Below are 20,997 nucleotides of genomic sequence, written 5' to 3'. Positions count from 1 at the left end.
TCTTCATGCCTGGCTGGCCACCCAAGCTGTGTTCTTGAACTCAGCAGTTCTAGCAGCAACTTCCTAATACCGGCTCCTGCAACTTTTTAACAATTTTGTACCATTAAACACCTTTCTCCTTAAGAACATCTAGGACCATTTGTTTTCTGTACTGGGCTCTGACCAATTCACTGGCTTTCAGGGCTCACCCCTGCCCTGTGTGTGGCCTGAGCCAAGCTGAACAACCGATTTAATCACTTCCTCTGACTTGGGTCTGCTCTGTTTCAGCAGCCCAGAACTAAATTAGCCTGTTTGGGCAACCCCATCACACTGGTGACCTGAAGCCTCCTCTCCCAGCCCTGCTGGGCTTTGTCCTCACCACGGACGCCCCCGGCCCTTCTAGACCTAAGCATAGCACCTCACATTTCTCTTAATGTTAGCCTTTATCCATTAGATGTGGCCCACGGTTCAGCCTGTGAGATCTTTTGCCTCCGACCCTCCCACATCCCACACATGAACCATCTGCCATTTATAGTCATGGTGACACCAAAGCAGAGAGGTGGAGTCCAACAGGGCCTTGCTTTATGCTTCCGCTTCAGACCAGCACAACTGAGGGGCTGGCGTCTGGCTTCATACCCATGCCAAAGCAAGGCGGCTTCTTTAATCCTCTTTCTTTAAAAATAAAAATGCAAATGAACAGAAGGAATGGCCAAATTGTTGTGTCTGGAAAGCACGCCTCTAGGTGATTTTCCTTCGCTTTGACTGACGGTCCAAGGTCTGGGCTGGAGGCAGCGGGATGGACAGAGTGCCCAGTCTGTGCTCCTCCTCCCCGCCTGCTGCCAGGGAAACCTTTCTTTTGGAGATCTTCAGCCTCATGGCTTTAGCTATCTCCATCATCCTAAGGAACAAACACACAAAACAAGGGAGAGTCTCCTCAATGTGATGCTCCGAGAAGCTTAGCAGGCAGGAGTGGGAGGCACATTTGTGCTCCATGCCTCAAAGACAGAATCCCAGAGGTGGACGCAGGAGCAAAGCTCCCAGCGGAGACCGACAAGATCGCTGAAGGCCATCAGACTCCCGTGTCAATGTGTAGCAGTTAGAAAATGCCTATACACGTGATAGAAAACCAGGTTATCTGGCTCCTATTGATAAACTGTTTACTTCCTATAACAAGGATCAAGCACTTAACAGAACTTTACAGGCTCCAAGAATCTATTTCTCTTGTATGGTCAACCTCACTATCCGTGAGAAGGCCATGTGTGGACAGCCCTCAGAATAATCCCGCTCCGGACTGGAAGAGTCCAGATGAAGGTGTTTTTCAAGGCGCTCTTGGACCACCACCAGGGTCCTTGGATGTCAGATACTCCTTAATCACTGACAGAGGCCAACACACCCTGCGGTTCAGCGCCCTGGAGGTTGTGCTCCCTACTCAGTCTGAATCCCTTCTACCAAGGCTAGAGAGGGCCTGAAAAGGCCGCCACTTCCGCCAACCTTCCCAGTTCGGTCAGAGTTCGGTCAGAGAAGAGTGAACGTGGCAGCCCTGCCAAACTCCCGCCCTGCCTTGCCTTAGACACCTCCCCTGGCAGCTCCTTCCATCTGACTCTGAGAGTGCTTTCTGCTAAGCTGAAACTGGGGTTCTCTTATGCAACCTCCACCCCCAGGTTACCCCATCAGAATCATACAGAATCCCTCTTTCCAGGGACAGCAACTTGGAGACTGGAGGCTGCTCAGTTACAAGGGAATGGAAGGCTCAGGTCTGAAGCCCAACTATTCCCCTTGACTGGGTGACCCTGAGAAAGTCACTGCTTTCTCTGAACCAAAGATTCTTCCACTGATTCTTAAGAGAAATCACTGGGAGATCATGGCAGATTTGACACTGTGCCTAGCATAGTGAAGACACAGTAATGTCTGGCTGCCTATCCATTTAGTCAATCATTCATTCATCTAAAGATTGCCCCCAGGTCCCTTGATTGTGTCTCATGCTTTCTAGCAGTACCAGAACTACATCAAGGCTCCCTAGGAGAGCTTTCTCTTCTGTCCTGCTCACCTTTTCTCACTGAGCTTCAGGTCCCTCTGTAACATTGTCAGATCAATCTGGAAGTCGTTGATGTGCAAGGCCAGTACGATCACATAGGCGGTGACCTTTGCCTTCATAGAGTCTGAAATTAAGTTCCGCAAACTGCAAATCAGTGGTAGAAACAGAGAGACAAAATTAAACTCCAAGATGATTTCTCCAAAAGGAAAGGAAAACATCCAAGCCTATTCCCATATGGGTTCAACTGTCTTCTCATCTCGGGGAGAGGAAAAGGAATCCAAGCAACATCCCTCGTCCTGTTGCTCTGCCCTATCCTTCACACACAGTGGAGCCAATCCCAGTGTCCCTCCAGGGAGGACAAAAAGGTTGCATCTCCACCTTCCCCAGGCACAGCTGGAGCCTGCACTGGCACAGACCATCCCCATCCTCCCAGCCTGCTCAGCAGGGCTGCTGGGAAAACAGTCATTCCACACCTGGCTGCCCATGATTCTTCAAGCAGTCCAAGCAGGACACACGCAGCAAGCAAACAGCAGGAAGGAAGCCCAGGTGTGCTGCTTAGGGAGCTTTCCCCAAAGTCATCCCCCTGGCCTGCCCCTGCCTGCATCACCACCTCTCCATACAACACTGGTTCTGGGGACACTGGGAAGGTGTCCCTGGAAAAAGTGTTTGGGGTAGTCTTTGCTGCAGGACTTCCCAGAGCCTTGGTGTGAACTTCTCCCAGAGGGACCGTCTGCTCTACAGTGCTGCCTAAACTCACTCACCCAAGACCCCGCCAAGCAGCAGTGCCCACCTCAGCAGTGTCTCTGAACATGGACAGCGATCCAAGCCCCCCTCCCCCGCAATCTTGCTCTCTCCTTTATAGGCGAAAGCCAAGAAGTCAAGCCCCCTGACCTGCCGTTGTTGTAGGTCAGGCAGGTGAATTGCTTTAGTAGTTTGGTGTTGATGATGTGGGGGACTCCAGGTCCCAGGGCACCTACAAGACAAAGTGGAGTTTGATCATTTTCTTTCAAAACTCTCAGGCCATGCCTCACCTATGAGCTGGGAGACAAGGGTAACAGTGGGCCCCTGGACTAAACAGAGGCATGCAGGAAGACAAAAAAGGGGCCCATGAAACAGAACAGCCGCAAATCAACACAGGCTCAGGCGTGTTTCGCCTGCAGACCATATGTGCGCAAGAGATGTTCATGACGGGGCAGTGACAAGAAAACCAGACTCCAGTGAGGCCTAGAGACACATGATTCAAAGATGTTAGAAAGCGAAACAGACTGTGGAGGAAGCTGAGGGAGAGGGATAGGAGGGGAGACTGGAATGTGAAACAAGAACTAAGCAGATTCTGAAAAACATGAGAGCAGGCACGGCTCAGAGTCATGCACGCTTGGTTCGCGACCACCACAATCAAGCAAGTCACATGGACTGCCTGGTTCCCCAATGCCTGAAGTTAGGTTCACAGTACACTGGCGTCTCCTAAGTGTGCAGGCGTATCACGTTTTTTTAAAAAGTGTCCAATAATTAAAATTAAAAACCAATGTCCATACTTCAATTAAAAGATACCTTACTGCTAAAAAAATTGCTAGCCATCATCTGAACCTTCAGTGTGTTGTAGCAGTGACATCAAAGATCACTGATCATAGAGTATCATAATAAATATAACAATGTAAAAGTTGAAAATATTCACAGTGAGACATGACACATAGACACAAAGTAAGCAGACTGTTGGAAAAATGGTGCTGACTTGGTCAACCCAGGGTTGCTGCAAACCTCCAATTTGTAAAGACCGTGGTATCTGTGAAGCATGGCGGAATGAGGTGTTCCAAGACCCCAGGTGCCCAGTCACAGGAACACGACTGGACACACCTTAGGCCTCCAATCACAGGTGTCTCTCTGGATTTCCAACTCTGGGTGGCTCTGAGTGTGTGGCAGACACCCATGCCCCGGTGACAGGCGACACGGGTTACCAGCAGAAACTGACTTCCCTCCGAGCCAGAAGGAGCTGACCCAACGGCGTGGACAGGCCTTCACAAGCAAGGCCAACCTTTCTCCCCATACAGCTATTTCTAACCATCCCCTGGAACATTCACTTGATCGGACTGGATGTTAGACTTTACCTAACACAGAACAGAAGCAGTGAATGTTAGCTCTGAGCAATCGTATAATCCAACTCGACCTTATTTTCAGAGGAAAGAGCTTGGCGAGTCCCCTCAGCACGTCAGCAGTACCCCACTGTTACACAGTTATAAATGAAGGCCTGGAAAGACATGTCCATTTCTTCTCTCACTAGCGCTAGTCTAATAATTACAGACAGATAACAGACTGGAAATAATGAGAATAAAATGCCAATGTTGTCGCGAATGATATATAAACCCCAATGTTCATTGTAGCCCTGCTTACAATAGCCAAGGCACAGAAGCAACCTAAATGTCCATCAGCAGATGAATGAATAAAGATGTAGTATATATATTTCTATGGAATATTACTCAGCTGTGAAAAAGCATGAAATGATGCCCTTTGCAGCAACATGGATGGACCTAGAGATTATCATGAGTTAAGCCAGACAGAGAGAGACAAATATAATATCACTTTTATGTGGAATCTAAAGAAAATTATACAAATCAGACTCGACATAGAAAATAAACGTATGGTCACCAAAGGGGAAAAGCAAGGGAGGGAGGGATAAATTAGGAGTTTGGGACTAACAGATACACACTGCTATATATAAAATAACAAGGACCTACAGTATAGCACAAGGAACTATATACAGTAATAGTCTATAATGGAAAAAAAATCTGGTAAAGAATATATATATGTATAATTGCACATGTAACTGAATCACTTTGCTGCATACTTGAAACAAACATATTGTAAATCAACTGTATTTCAATTAAAAAAAAAAGTCTATCATGGACTTACTTTTCCGCTTAATCACCTTCTGTGCTCGAAATTTGATGAGGGTGTCCAGGTACCAAATGCACCGCGCCTGGCGGTCTCGGCTCTCCTCATTTGATGGCAAAGACTTCAGTGCTTCTATGACAGAGGAGCAGTGACTACAACAAGGGAGAGAAAAGGGGAAATGTGTACGACCAGCCAGTAGGCACCCCCCACACCCGCTATACAGTCAACAGCTGAGGAAGGGCCATCCCACCAGCTCCTTATAATAGGAGGAGCATGAATTTAGTGCAGGGGGAGTAAAGGTCTAGACAGTAAATACACATGTCGTGAACAAATGGTCACTGCCACTGCAGAGCAAAGGCAGCCACTGATTAACACAAACGAATGACTGAAGCTATGTTCCAGTAAAACTTTATTCACAGGCAGTGTCCAAGACTCAGCACTCTGGCCATAGCTGCCCAATCCTGATGTGGTGGTCCAGAGCACGGGCGCTCAACTGCCTGGGTCTGAATCCCCTCCCTGCCATGCAGTGGCTTGGGCAAGTTTCTGAACATCTCCTCTAAAGTTTCTTTACCTCTAAATTAAGTACCCTCACCCTGTGGATTTTTGTGAAGTAAATGAGACAATACAATTAAAGTGGTGCTTGGCACAGGGAAGAGTCCCGTCAGTGCTGGCTGTTATTTTTACATACTGTTGTTCTACCACTATCACGAGCATGGAATCGCAGCCATAAAAAGCTCTTCAAGGTCACCTCATGGCAGCCTCCTTGTACAGATGGGAACACTAAGGCTCGGAGAGGGGAAGACCACAGAGTCCATCAGGCAGAGGGGGACTCCCAGCCCAGAGCTCATGCCAGTACCTGGCCCTGAGCCGCAATCACATTAAGACAACAAAGAACCAGCAATGAAGCTTTTTTTGGAAATGGATCTTTAGAGAGACGGGGGAAAAAATATATTTTCTAAGACTTTGGATTTCACTGACCAGTAAAATTTCCAAACAAATATCTAGGGAACCAACCTAGGGTTGACAACATTTTTTCAAGAAAAAATTATTAAAAGAAAAACTCAAACGCAAAAAAATTCCCCACTAGCATCATAAAAGAAAAGCTGTTTTTAAAGCCAAAAAAAGGGGGAGGGGACTAGAGGCAATCACCTCTGAATTATTCAAAACACATTATATTTAAAGAACATAATTCAGGGCTTCCCTGATTGTCTACTGGTTAAGAATCCATCTTGCGGGACTTCCTTGGTGGTCCAGTGGCTAAGACTCCCTAATGCAGGGAGCTCAGGTTTGATCCCTGGTCAGGGAATGAGATCCCACGTGCCACAGTGAAGACCCGGTGCAACAAAAAAATAAATAATTTAAAAGAAAAAAGAGCAGGAAGAAATGGGAAAAAAAAAAAAAAGAATGCATCTTGCTATACCAGGGACACTGGTTTGATCCCTGGTCTGGGAAGATCCCCCATGCCCCGGGGCAACTAAGCCCGTGCATCACAGCTACCGTGCAGCAACTTCTGAAGCCTGGGCGCCCGAGAGCCCTGCTCTGCAACAAGAGAAGTCATCGCAATAAGAAACCCGAGCACCGCAACTAGGTGAGACCCTGCTCACCACGTCCAGAGAAAGCCTGCACAGCAGCGAAGACCCAGCACAGCCAAAAATATAGACGATAAAAACCAGTAAATAAGTAATATATATAATTCAACTTCAGAAAAGCTCACTCAGCACATCACCACAGACAAACTATCACTTCGGCAGGCACCTACTCCCAGGCCAGCCTCTGGACCTGGTGTAACACTGTGGGGGGAATACAGGTCAGCCCCAGTGTGCAGCCCCAGCCAACAAGGCCTCACCACCCTCTGCACGGCCACACGACCCCTGCACTCAGAGGCCAACGCTCTCCCTTGAATGCCACCCACAGCCTTGGGGCAACAGGCCTAGGAGCCTGAACACTGGAGAAAACACAAGCTCATTCATGTCCAAATGCTGAAAGACATACGTCCTCACTGACACCCAAGGTCTCCTTCATGTCTGACTACATGAAGTGTGTGTCCCAACACCACAACCCAGACTCTCCATCCACCCAAGTGGGGTACCTGTTCTCTTCAATCATCTTCAGTATTTCTTCTGAGGTGACATTCCTGAAAGCTTCAGATGGGCTCTGCAGAGCGTCATACTCCACAGGGGAAAGAACTAGTTACAGGTCAAGAAAAACCCAACCAAAGTGGAAACATCAACTAGCTAGATCATGTGGAAACAGCCTCATCTTAGAAACAGGAAAACAGGCTGAGAGGGAGTGATAAGACAGTCTGCTTGGGCAGAGCTTTTGGGACTCAGTTCTCCCAACTCCCAGCCCAGAGCTCATGGTCTGCCTGGACTTTTTTGTCTTATCACAAAGCTGCTGCAGGCATCTTCCATCTGAGTAGAATCACAAGCATGGAAACTCTACATTCTAACCTTTCCTTTCACAAAATCAGCCTGCCTTAGACTCTGGGCACTGGCCAACTTAAAAGTCATATTTTGACTCTTTGTGGAGAATAAGCCCCACCCACTGAGCCGAGCTGTGGGCACCTTGCTGAGGGATGGGTTTGACTCACAGGTGCCGAGAGGCCGGGGGTGCCGTATGTCCTCAGCTACTGGGGAAGCCTCGCTGACTTCCCAGCAACAGTGCTAGGGCAACAGCAAGCGTCTGGGGCGAGCTTTTGTGAGCATCACAGGACCACCAACATCCTTAGAGAGCCTGGCCATGGCACTGCTGTGCGCACACCCCAACTTGGAAAATGAAGTGGCGTTTCTGCTGCAAGAAGGATACGGTCTTCAAACTTATACACGTCTTCAGGCTTGGCTGCATCGGTGTGGCAGGGAGGAAGATAGATAGAGTCATCTTGCAAGTCATCGTGGAGGGCGTCACTGACCAGGGCTTTTCAATAAAGGAAGAGTCAGCGTCAGTGTTACCCGCTCAGCTTTGGGTTCCCCAACGCTCTCCGCAACCTGGGCACTCGAGATTATCATCGGCCCAGAACCCCCTCATCTGAACCTCACGTGTTGTGAGTGAAAGAGAAAGATCAAATTATAAAACTGTAACTATCATACAGGAATAACCACATCTGAATTAAGGATGCACCCAGACAAGAAGAGAGAGGAAAACAGGAAAACTGTAACAGCTGGTCTTGAAGAACGATAGGAAAATGGGTGAATTTTTTTTCTTTTTAAATGTCTTCAGCTATTAAGTTTACTGTTAATAGCTGAGAATAAACTGAATAAAAAAATTGAAAAATTTACTTAAGACATTAAATGGTAACTTTGACCATATGGAGACATATTTCTACGTTTCTAAATGGGAAAACATAGTACTATAAAGATGCTGATTTTCCCCATATTAATCCCAAATGGATTTTGAGGGAATTTGACAAAATAATTCTTAAGATCATCTGGAAGAAAAAGTATGCTACAACAGCGTACATTTGTGAATAATAAGGATGAAGTTGCCCCATCAGACAATAAACTGGATGGTGAAGCTACTGGAATTAGAAGGACCATTTGCTGCTACATGAACAGCCAGTCAGAATGCTGAGACAGAACCCAATTAAGACAGAACCCAATTAAAACGATAAAGATGACTTTTTAAATCATTTTTTACACAAGGAAAAGATGAAGTTGAGGACAACTCGCTAATCATTTGGAAACGATAAAATGAGGTTTGTACCATAGACCAAAAAAAAGGTCATTAAAATGTAAATGTAAAAAGTAAAACTGTGAAAGTAGTGAAAGAAAATATACAAAAATATTTATATAATCATAGGGTATGGAAAGCTTTCTAAAATTTCCTAAAATTCCATTTTAATAGAAAAACTACTCGACTGAGCTCACAGAGGGCAGGCATTGTCAGCTGTTTCTTATAATTCCCAGAGTCTATTCCGAAGAAGGCCTTCAGGGAGAGGCAGGAAGGAATACAGCCCTAACTCCCATCATGTCCATCTGTGAGGCAGGTAAAGGACCCCAAGAGAAGGGACAGCTGTCTCGAGGAGCAGCCTCTGACCCCAAGTTTCAGCTGCTCACCAGTCACACCCTTTGTATCAATGATATTCTCTGCGGCTTTAGCCACTGCACGGTTCAAAGATTCGCTGCCAACTTTGTTCATTCTCCTGGAGTTCAGAGCTCGCTTCTGTTTGGTGGTACCAAAGGCTTCAATGCAAGAATCCATCTGTGCCAAAGACAAATCTGGTCACTGGAGGCAGGCTGGGCACTGCTACTCCTAGCTGTGTGACTACTGGAAACTCTCAGCTCCTCTGAGCCCGTCAACATCACACCTGTAAACTGGGCTGACTCATACCTAACTACCTCATAGGCTTGTTGTAAGAGCCAAAAGATATTAAGAGATCTGAAGTGCTTGTTTTATAAACCATAATGAGCTATGTATAAATCAACAGTGTTTCCACCTGTAAAATGAAAAGACTTGACTAGAATTAGGGTCAGTAAGTCTGGGGCACATGGCTCACCGTTTTCCGATCCTACACCCACAACAGACACTGCTAACAGATCACTCATTCCCCCTCTGAGCCTGCAGACAGCCCCACACCTTTCTCAATACAGTGCTGCAGGCAGTCTAAAGATCTGATCAGTCTGCCATCCTAGGATGAGATGAGCCTGTAGGAAGCTACTACACTGACAATCCTAAAGTTTACTTTGTCTTGATGTGAAGTTTCCAGGCTACAACCAGTGTTTTCTGAAACTTGGATTAAATCCTGAGAATAAGTGCTATGCTACACCTGCAGTGACAGCCCAGCAGAGAACCAGTCCGAGAGGCTGGCACAGAGCCATGCACAGCTGCCCCAGACAGGGCATCTGCTCTCTGTGAGGCCACAGCGGCCTCTGCAGGTAGGGGCTGTCCAGAGAGCCACAGACTGAACGAACTGGGAGTGCCCAGGGAGAACCGTGCGCTTTTATATTACTGCTGGAGAAATTCAAGGCCTGGAAGGAACTCACTTTAGCCTCACATCTTAGCTCCGTCACACTTACCTTTTCTCTGAACGATTTGGCTTGACTCTCCAGTGTTGATTCACTCTCAACTGATTCATCTACAAAACATAAAGCAAAGAGAAAAAGCAAATTGTTAAGTGTGCCTGCAGACAGTAAGAGTGTTTAATATTTGGTGAACAGTTAATCTAAGAAAACCAGATTTCTCTATTACAGGACTTCCCAGAGCTTAACATGCATGGGTACTGTGAACATTCAATATTTCAGTATACAGATAGAGGATCTGGAGAATAAACTACGGAATCAAGTGAAGGGATCCAGGGAAACATGAGGCCTCCAGGTGAAATGACTTGCCCCAGGCAATGCAGAGATGGGATTGGAAACTAAGTCCCGTGCTCTTTCCAGTATATAGTTTTGCCCTTCTTGTAAAAGAGATAAGGAGGAGGGATCAGGAAGGCCAAGGAGGAGGAGGACATGGGGCTCACCTCCTGTTGACAAATACATCAAAAATACATCTATAAGTGGAACAGTTCTCATGGAAAACTAACTGGAGACGGGCAGAAGAACAATTTCCAGGTAACCAGGTAATAGGGTTGGGACCCCCACCACTGCCCCCCCCCCCCAAAGGGATGTGAAAGGAAAGGAAGGTTTGCATGGGCTCTCCACACCACAGCCTGGCACATGATCTGAGCCAACCAGCCCCTGGATGTGGGGGAGGTACAAATTAGGAGTACGGGATTAATAGATATAAACTCCTATACATAAGATAGATAAGCAACATGTATTTACTGGATAGCACAGAGAATTGTACCCAATAGCTTGTAATAATCTATACTGGAATGCCATCTGCCAAAAAAAAAAAATCATATGCCATACACCTGAAACTAACAAAATACTAGAAATCAACTATGCTTCAATAAAAAAATTTTTTTTTTAATTTTAAGACCTAAAAGCAGGCATAAACATGAGGTATATATTATTTTACATGAAGCTCTCTGATCTCCCACAGAGTATTCATATAAGGAGCAATAATCTAGTGGATAGGAACATAAGCTCTGAAGTGACCTTGCTTGCATTTAAATCCCAACTCTCTTACATATAACAGCAGTATGTTCCTGCCAAAGTCATTTAACTTCTGTCCCAGGTTCATCATTGATTTAAAAAAAAAAAGTGAAGTAAGCGATATAATGCATTGAAAGTGCTTAGAACAGTGCCCAGAGCATAGTAAGAACCCAATAAATGTGTGTGTATTTTTTATATATGCTGGTTAGAATTAACCAATATTTACAAATGTGTTTAAATAACAAATTAATGAACAATTTTCTTTGTTCATTGGAAGTTAGAAGAGCATTTGAAAAAAAAAAAAAAGAAGAGCATTTGGAGGATAATATATGTTGTTTTGTTTGCAAAGCAGGGAATTCTTCACCTAGAGACTATGGACCCCTAGGAAACTCACAGATGACCTTTAAAATTATATGCAAAATCTCGTATTTTTTGTATATTATGTATGTTTCTCAGAAGTACTTCTGGTTCTTCACAAGATTCTCAGAAAGGCTGAGACCACTGCTTTGCCAGAATGAAGTTATTAGAACTAATGCCTCTGAAGGTATCCTTATTTAATTCCCTCCCCAATCATGGTTCTCAGTATTTAAGATTTAGAAACAGGAGCCCCTTGAGTTTGACCATCTTATCTATCATTTTCAAAGATCCCACTCTAGCCCAATACATTCTAAAATGCCAGAGGAGAGAGGTATTGCAACTTCTCCCAGTGGGTTAGAGAAAAAATAGATCTCTTCCCAAATTACAAAGTGTAGGAAAAAAAATTTTTTTTTTTAATTAAAAAATTAAAAAAAAACAAAACAAAGTATAGAGACTTTGCATCAACCTGAATGTTATTGTCCAACCTATAAGCAACTTCTACAACCTACCAGTGATTCTAAAACCTCTACCCCAACTAGAACCATTAAGAATTAAGAAAGGCCCTCGATGAAAAAGAGTATCAGACATGCCCTCCATTACTCTGCTCTGATCATTGCTCAACTTGCTTAAACTAAGATTAGATTTTGATCTTCAGTTTGTAAATATTGCAGGGACAGAATCTGTGTCTGTTTTGCTATATTCACAGCCCCTAACTTGTGCTTGGGGCATAGTAGGTCATCAATAAATATTTGCTGAGTAAAAGCACTTTTAAAACTTTGTCAAATGAAAAAAAAGAAAACCTTTAAAAAACAGCTACAAAATGTAGCTTACAAGTCAAACTGATATATCCAGCAAACCTAAAATATTCAGCCTTTCCTTGAGCCTTCATAACTAGAACCTACCTGAAAACAGTGGCTGCATGTTGAACAATTCAGCATCATATACTTCCATCTGGCCAGAAGTCTTGTTCAAAATTCCCACAAAGTGCCTGAATAAAGAAGGAATATCAGTGACAATGGATCATTCAAAAGGTATTGTTAATACAATCTCCTTGTTTCTGCCTAAAAGGCACCACTTACTTATGAGTAACAATAATCCCCCACAGCAGATATTCTCTGCAAGCAGAGGGAAATGAAGGGAGAAAGGGGGAGGGTAGCAGCGAAGTCACCAGGTGATTCTTACAGCCAATCACATTTGGGGTCACTGATGTAGTGGTAAAACCTTTTGGGATATAACAATCTAGAACTACACTAGAATTTACCCCATGTGTAAATTCTATGGAGGCAAAGACAAAACTTCGGTAATTACAAGAAGACCAGTTTAAACCTGAAAATCTTTGTAAAGAGATGATAAAAGCTTCAAGCACAAACACAGTCATCGGAGCTCTATCAGCTGCTGGGGCGGGGGAGGGGGGAGATGACTCTGACAGGGCCTTGGCTGTGGCTCACGGACGGGTATCTTCACAGGGACACTGCATTAGGCAACGCCTGACCGTGAGACTGTTCGGGCTGAACAATCTTCATCGTACCGAGAGGTAAACCAGAGGTCAGTAAACGGCGGAGTTGCCCAAAGTCAGTAATCTTTCCAGAACTAGACAGAAATTCTGGAGCCTTGGACACTACCAAACCCTTGTCTTGTAGTTACTTCCAAGGCAGACTCCTGGAAAACTTTGGTGTGTTGATCACACATCCCAAAATAATGGTGACGGCTGCCTTTTAGGAACAAGATTATTATAAACAAAGAATATTCCAAGTTAATGATGTGGTCAAAACTAACGAAGGTCAAAAGGCACAAACTTCCAGTTATAAAATAAAGTAAGTCCTGGAGGTATAATGTTCAGCATAGTGACTATAATACTGCATTGTATATTTGAAAGATGTTAAGAAAGTAAGCCTCTAAAGTTCTCATCCCAGGAAAAAATATTTTAACTGTATGGATGTTAACCAGACACTGTTGTGACCATTTTGCAGTGTTACATACACTGAATCATTTTATCATACATCTGACACTAATGCTATATGTCAATTACATCTCAACTTTAAAAAAAATTCAAAAACTACAAATGAATCAGGTTTTAGGAAATTAAATAAATGTAAGTCACTCTTCAATTTCAAGAATGACTACATGCTGATGTGAAGGTCCCTGAGTCTGGGAACACAGAAACATGGTAAGCCTCTCTAGATTTCCCCGCTGCAGCTAAAATAAAGTCAGAGGAGAGCGGTACCAGGGCCGCAGCCACCACCACCATCCCCGCTTCCCACAGTCACTTTCCCCTACCCCTACCTGCACAGAGTATTGCATTTGAGAGCTCCAGTACCAAAATTGTTTCCCACGTAGGAAAGTCTGTCTGTTTCAGCTGCCTGAAATGTAGAGGAAGGAAGGGCTCCATTACAACCAATGTTGAAAGACAGTAAACATCTTGATGCCCTTTTCTGAGTTTGCAGAAGCTTCAGATTCCAAACTGCAGTGGATGAGACAAGAGAGCCTCTTTGAGATGATCCAGTTCCACTATCTCTAAGTGAGTCTGGGGTGTCCCTGGTGGAAAGGCAAGAGGACTTTTGAAAAGTCCCAGGTAGTACTGGCTTCTAGCTAGTCTGAAAAGCTCTTGGTGGAGCTGGGCCTCAGGACTCGGAGATGGGCCCTGGGCTTCCACAGCTAGAGGCAGGCGACAAAACGACTCTGCAGGCAACACCAAAGCCCACGCCTTTCCGGAACCTCTCTGCCCACCTCTATCATGGCTGCTCCTCATTTGCTCTGAGGATCACTGCTACTGTTGTTCAGTCAGTAAGTTGGATCCGACTCTTTTGCAACCCCATGGACTGTAGCCCACTAGGCTCATGGAATTTTCCAGGCAAGAATACTGGATTGGGTTGCCATTTCCTTCTCTAGATCTTCCTGACCCAGGGATTAAACCCACGTCTCCGGCATTGGCAGGTGGATTCTTTACCACTGAGTCAGTCACCAAGGAAGCCCCTCAGGGCCATGGAGGTGCTGAATTCATCCCTCAATCAGAGCCAAGTTGCCCTGCCCTCTCCCCATGTTTGTCCTCTTCACCTGCAGTACTAACTTCAGCTGTTAAACCCTCCTCCATGCTTCAGGATTCAGCTCCCATACACCCTCCCCCAGGAAGACATTCTGGCAAGCAGAGCCTTCACTGACTCAGCTCACTCTGCCCTGCTCTGTACTCTCTCTCCCTGGGACCCTGAGCGTTGTTTACTTATGTATGAGTTCCTCACATCCAGTTCTCACCTCTCGAGAGCAGGGACTGCAGATATCTGGGAATTTCTGACATTCTGTTGGCCACAACTAGGAAGCGCTACTAGTGGGCAGAAGCCAGGGAAGCTACTAAATATCCAGTGATGCACAAGACAGCCCCCACAACAAAGAATGACATATCTGGATCAGAATGTCAATAGTGCCGAGGCGGAGAAACACTGCTCTATAGTATGAGCTCCCTCAGAGTGGGGCCAGGTCTGACTTAGCTATTTCCCTAGCAGCTTACAGTCCAGGGACACACTGGGGACTCAATAAATGCTTGTTGATTGAACAAATTAATAAAAAGCCATCACTTCACCACAAGTGTGCACTGAATGGGGCCTGTCTCCACACCCCAGCCTGCTGGGGCACAACGTTCTCCAAAGGTTCACCTGCTATTCCCCCTCTTTTCTCCTCTCACTCCTTCCTACATCAGCCCACACCCAGAGGGCCTCCTGAGGTCTGCAGAGGGGCGGTGACTGGCCACAGCAGCACTTACCAGGATCCGCTGACTCCTCTTTCTGGGGTTTGTGGAGTCGTTGTTCTTGTACAAGGTAAAGCGCATGTTGCCTGGATTCTGCAGCCTCCCATTGGAGAACTGGACTGTAAGATTACAGCATAAGAATGAGATGAGAGCAGAAAAATCCAGAGTATGGTGGGGAGGAAATGAATCGTCAATGGGAGGAAGTGACCGACTCCGGGAATGGGGATAGCAAGGAAGCCCGGGTTCTAACCCAAATCTGTCCTGGTCCAGGTGGGAAGAGGGGCTGGGGAGGGGTTGGAGCCGTGAGGGGATCCCTGGGGACGGGCCTCCACGGGAAGGAATAACTAGGGGAGTGGGGCTGACTAAGGAGACCTCGGCCAAACCTAGAAAGGCTGAGGGAATTCCCGGCCAGTGGAGAGAAGGAAATGGAGCAGGTGTGAGACCTGGTAGGTGAGGGGTTGACGGGGTCCTGGATACACACAGCCCCAGCCCTGGGGAGGACGTAACTGGCATGTCCTCATCCACCTGGGAGGTAGTAACAGACAGACAGGATGACAGGAGAGCCCTGGCCGAGCCCCAAGGAGTAATGGAGTCTGTAAGGGGCCCTGGCCCAGCTGGGAATGCGGCTGGACGGACGTTGGACGTGGAGGGCTGTAGCGGTACCGGGACGGAAGGGGAGGAAGTCACAGGAAAACCTGCTTCAGCTTCGCAGTATTTACCCAGTAGAGCGCTCTGGCTGTCGTCGGGCTCTCCACAGTACTGCCACCTCGCACTTGGAAACACCTCCGCAGCCATCTGACCTCGCCAGCCCCGAATCCCCGGAGTTAAAACAGCTGCAGCCGGCAGTGATTTTAAGGTACACGCGGAGGAAGCGCGGCGGGCCGGAAGAGGCGTGGTCTCTCCGGGCACCGCCCCGCGCACGCGAAGACGCGTGGCTCCGCCCCACAGGACATCGCCCCCTAAGCGCCCTTTTCCTGAGCTCTTAGGCGCGCCTGCCCCGCCCACCCTCGCCCCACCCCCAAGGGGCGTGGCCTCCGTCCTCACCTTGCCCTGCCGGCTTCTCCAAGGCGCAGAACCTGATTGGCCCAGCACTCAGCAAGCGCGTTACACCTTGTGTGCTGGTAGGGTGCTCGCGTCTACAAGCCTTGCGTTGTGTGGGATGTCTTCCTCTGCACAATCTGGGTAGGGTATTGTCTATCTCTACTACTGTGTAAATATGTCTTATTAATACTAGGATCTGAAAGCCCGAGTTCAAATTTAGAATTCACTAATAGACAATCCTTGAGTTCCAGCTAAATGTGGTGACTTGCGGAGAGTAGCATTTCTCCAAGTCCTCCATCCACACACCTGGATATCAGTCCTTAAACCCCTATGCTTGGTCCACAAGCCTGTAAACAGCTATGATCAGTTCTTGGGCCTAGGCGTGCATACACCTGTGGTCAATCAACCCAGCAAGGATGGACCAGGGGAGAAGCCCAGAAAGCTCAAGGATTCTGGGGTGGACTGGAAGAAGGAACCCAATCTTATGGGCATGTCCCTTTGTTCCTATGGATTAAACTCTCCCTCCATCCCTTATTTGGAGTTATTAGACCAAAATGAGAGTCAAAGTATGGCCTACGGAGCTTTGAGCATGACCCGGGCCAAGGCCCCTTTTGCCCAAAGGAAAATACTGTTGAAGGGAAAGAACCAGATTATCTCTGTTCTCCAAATTGCCTTCTTCCCAGACTCATCCTCTTTCCCCCCGACACATACCTCCAAGATGATCCAAATCACCTTTAACATCCTAGCTTCCCTTTGCCTGAGCACATGTCACTCTTCTAATTACCCAATCACACTTTCTGAAGCACTACAGGCATAGTGCAAAGAATCTTATTTTTGCCCTGATCTTTTCAGACTACGTTATTAACCTGATGTCCATCACCCTGAAGACCATGTAATAGTTCCTATAGACCACAACAATCCCTAAGTAGCTACAATTGTTTAGTTGCTAAGTTGCATCTGACTCTTTCGCAACCCCGGCGGACTGTAGCCCAAGAGCCTCCTCTGTTCACAGGATTTCCCAGGCAAGAATACTAGAATGGGTTGCCATTTCCTTTTCCAGGGGATCTTCCCAACCTAGAGACCAAACCCACATCACCTGCATTGGCAGGCAGGTTCTTTACCTCTGAGCCACCAGAAATAACTACAACCCAGATGTCAAAATCAGGAAACTAACATTGTTGCATTACTACTATATAATCATCATGCCCCATTTAAGTTCATTTACTGTCCCAGTAATGTTTTTATAGCAAAAGTTCTTACCCAGAACCACATGTTGCATTTAGCTATCATAGCTCTGTAGTCTTCTTCAGCCCAGAATAGTTCTTCACTCTTATTTTGACTTTGAATTTTAAATTTAAAAAGCCAGTTATAGGGCACTTATTTTGTAGAATGTCTCTCAATCTGGGTTTGTCTAATGTTTCCAACTTATGAGTCTCAGTTTATGCATCTTTGGCAGGAATATTACAGATATGATGCTATTCTTATTATATCATGTTAGCTGGTACACAATTTCAATTTGTCCCATTACTGCTGATAGTAACTTTGATCACTTAACTGAAGTGGTATCAGCCAGGCTTCTCCACAGTATTGTTTTCCCTTTGTAATTAATAGGTATTTTGTGGGCAGGTACATATAGACTAAGTAAATATCCTGTTCATCACACTTCCTATTTATTTAGTTACATCAGTGTGGACTTGTGGATTCATATTTTATTCACTAGATTAGAATCTGCTACTATCATCATTTAGTTTTTCTTTCAAATATTTGCAGATTTGAAAATGAACAGATTTGTTTGTTTTGTTCACTGCTGAATCTTTAGCTCCTGGAGCAGTGCCTGGAACATAGTAGACCCTCGATAAAGGTTGAATGAAATCAGTGACAAGCCAAGGAATAAGTCTGAATCATCACAAATCCTAGGAGCCTAGCATAGGGACTGGAGCTTAAAAACACTAAATTTGCTTAAATTTAACTGACATTTGGTTTACAGACAGCAGATTCTCTGTAAATGTGGGATGGTTGAATAAAACATGAAGACTTAAATCATAGTTAACGAGTGACAAAGAAGACAGCAGTGGATACAAGGAATCAATTATAGTTCTTAAGAAAAGTGTCTTGCCCCTCCTCATATAGGGACATATTATATGGCCTTGCTACTTAAAGTGTGTGATCTTTGGGCCAAGAGCATCAACAACAACAGGATCACTAGGTAACTCATTTGCCCTTTAAGTTTGTGGAGCACTGTTGTACAAAAGTATTTTCCTTGTTTCACTGTGATCTTTGGGCCAAGAGCATCAACAACAACAGGATCACTAGGTAACTCATTTGCCCTTTAAGTTTGTGGAGCACTGTTGTACAAAAGTATTTTCCTTGTTTCACTGTGATCTTTGGGCCAAGAGCATCAACAACAACAGGATCACTAGGTAACTCATTTGCCCTTTAAGTTTGTGGAGCACTGTTGTACAAAAGTATTTTCCTTGTTTCACTGTGATCTTTGGGCCAAGAGCATCAACAACAACAGGATCACTAGGTAACTCATTTGCCCTTTAAGTTTGTGGAGCACTGTTGTACAAAAGTATTTTCCTTGTTTCACTGTGATCTTTGGGCCAAGAGCATCAACAACAACAGGATCACTAGGTAACTCATTTGCCCTTTAAGTTTGTGGAGCACTGTTGTACAAAAGTATTTTCCTTGTTTCACTCCCCCCCCCCCCCCCCCCCCCCCCCCCCCCCCCCCCCCCCGCCGCTGGCCACAGCAAGGCATGTGGAATTTCCCCAACCAGGGATCCAGGGATCAAACCCATGACCCTCTGCAGTGGAAGTTGGGAGTCTTAACCATTGGACCACCAGGAAAGTCCAAGACTTTCCCTTTTAAGGTACATCTTTACCAGTCAAAGTCTGTGAAAGCCCTAAGAATTGGCTGCTTTATAGCTGAGTGGAAGAGTGAAGAATATGCCACATTGCTTGAGAGCAAAGACTCCCAGAATTCCCACAGGCAAGAGTTCAAAGTGACAGAGATTCTATCAAAAGGAAAATATTAATGGGAAGGGGACTGTAGTATACACCTATATTGTTTAATTATTTAACAATGATTCTAAACACGCAGATCCCATATATATATATATGGGATATATGTATACATATATATATATGGGATATATATACACATACACACACACACACATACACACATATATATATATATACATACTCATGCATATGGAACTGAAATGGGGCAAGATGACCTACTCAGTTCAGTTCAGATGCTCAGTCATGTCCAACTCTTTGAGACCCATGGACTGCAGCACGCCAGTCCTCCCTGTCCATCACCAACTCCTGAATCTTGTTCAAACTCATGTCCATCGAGTCAGTGATGCCATCCAACCATCTCATCCTCTGTCGTCCCCTTCTCCCACCTCAATCTTTCCCAGCATCAGAGTCTTTTCAAATGAGTCATTTCTTCACATCAGGTGGCCAAAGTATTGTAGTTTCAGCTTCAGCATCAGTCCTTCCGATGAATATTCAGGACTGATCTCCTTTAGGATGGACTGGTTGGATCTCCTTGCAGTCCAAGGGACTCTCAAGAGTCTTCTCCAACACCACAGTTCAAAAGCATCAATTCTTTAGTGCTCAGCTTTCTTTACAGTCCAACTCTCACATCCATACATGACCACTGGAAAAACCATAGCTTTGACTAGACGATCCTTTGTTGGCAAAGCAATGTCTCTGCTTTTTATATGCTGTCTAGGTTGGTCATAACTTTCCTTCCAAAGAGCAAGCATCTTTTAATTTCATGGCTGCAGTCAGCATCTGCAGTGATTTTGTAGCCCCAAAAAATAAAGTCTGTCACTGTTTCCACTCTTTCTCCATCTATTTGCCATGAGGTGATGTAACCAGATGCCATCATCTTAGTTTTCTCAATGTTGAGTTTTAAGCCAACTTTTTCACTCTCCTCTTTTTCACTGACCTACTCAGTCAGTGACCAAAATGCCAAAAGCTATAGTGACCTCTTCTAAATTAGAGTCAGGGGAAATCACAGTCAGGATTTGCCACAAAATGTTTGTTTATAAATTTAGTTTGGAAATTCAGAGACTTCTGGGATTCTCTTAGCATTATTTTTCAGAAAAGGAAAATTTGCTTCTTTCCAAGTAAGGAATTGGAGGATTGGGGGAGGAAGCAGGCAGAGACCTCCTTTCCTGGGGTAATATCTCCATCTGCTGGCGATTCAGGATATCACTAGCAAGATGTGAACAGGGCAGGTCAGATCATTTGTTGCAACTGGCCTTGAGGTCTCAAAAGTGTATCTTCTGCCTCTCTGCCTTCCTTTTTGTGTTTGTCTTCCTCTCCTGTTCTTTGTTTCCTTTCCTTAATATTCCTGTTGCAGACTACTTGTATACCTATAGACATAGACGACTCATTTCTTATGAAGAAGACTCATCTGGGACAGATTTTTCCTTACACTAGAGCTGAATCTTCTGTAGCTTCTCCTGTAGTTCTTTTCTGCTCTCCAAGGCCACACAGAACATCACCAACTCCTCTGCCCTGAACTCTTCCAAAGCCTGAATACTCTAATCATGCTTTCTGCTCGTCTGTGCCTCTCGTTGTCGCTGTTGTTCGGTTGCCCAGTTGCGTCCGACTCCTGTGACCCTGTGGACTGCAGCAAACCAGGCCTCCCGTCCCTCACCATCCCGTGGAGTTTGCCCAAATTCATGTTCATTGCATCAGTGATGCCACTCCACTTCTCAGCAACTCCTTCCAGCCCCTCAGCTATTTCCCATACCAGAGTTTCTCTCCTCATCCTGGTCACCACTGCTGGACACACCAATATCTCCGTATCGATCACACTGTGGGGCCCCACACAGATCAATACTTTAGCTCTGGGCTGGGTAACACTGAACAGAAAGGACCCATCACTTCCTTTGTGCTCCT

The 20,997-nt window shown here is 45.5% G+C and overlaps 1 protein-coding gene across 1 annotated transcript; it reads right to left on the bottom strand.

Annotated features, from left to right (window-relative positions):
* Positions 1 to 541: 541 nt before the first annotated feature.
* POLR1E (RNA polymerase I subunit E) lies at positions 542 to 15,931 on the bottom strand. Its single transcript, XM_043890826.1, has 12 exons — positions 15,751 to 15,931; positions 15,047 to 15,150; positions 13,576 to 13,652; positions 12,195 to 12,280; positions 9,916 to 9,974; positions 8,956 to 9,100; positions 7,709 to 7,816; positions 6,993 to 7,089; positions 4,922 to 5,055; positions 2,906 to 2,987; positions 2,027 to 2,158; positions 542 to 877 (listed from the first exon to the last, which is right to left on the bottom strand). Exons 1-12 carry the CDS (start codon positions 15,824 to 15,826, stop codon positions 718 to 720), a joined length of 1,260 nt encoding a protein of 419 aa, XP_043746761.1. The 5' UTR covers positions 15,827 to 15,931; the 3' UTR covers positions 542 to 717.
* Between the last annotated feature and the right edge of the window lie 5,066 nt (positions 15,932 to 20,997).

This window comes from Cervus elaphus, chromosome 29, assembly GCF_910594005.1.
Source record: "Cervus elaphus chromosome 29, mCerEla1.1, whole genome shotgun sequence".
NCBI classification, from domain to species: domain Eukaryota; kingdom Metazoa; phylum Chordata; class Mammalia; order Artiodactyla; family Cervidae; genus Cervus; species Cervus elaphus.
Note: the sequence above shows the minus strand (reverse complement) of the source record. Positions and strands in the feature narration are given on the sequence as shown.

Bases quoted from the DNA above. Each gene is read 5' to 3' on its own strand.
- POLR1E (XM_043890826.1), bottom strand. From the start codon at position 15,826: ATGGCTGCGGAGGTGTTTCCAAGTGCGAGGTGGCAGTACTGTGGAGAG. The intron at 7,817-8,955 runs GTGAGCAGCTGA...TTTATTGAAAAG, and splicing joins TGATACAAAGGGTGTGACTG to CCCTGGTCAGTGACGCCCTC. The intron at 2,159-2,905 runs GTCAGGGGGCTT...ACTGATTTGCAG, and splicing joins CTGACCTACAACAACGGCAG to TTTGCGGAACTTAATTTCAG.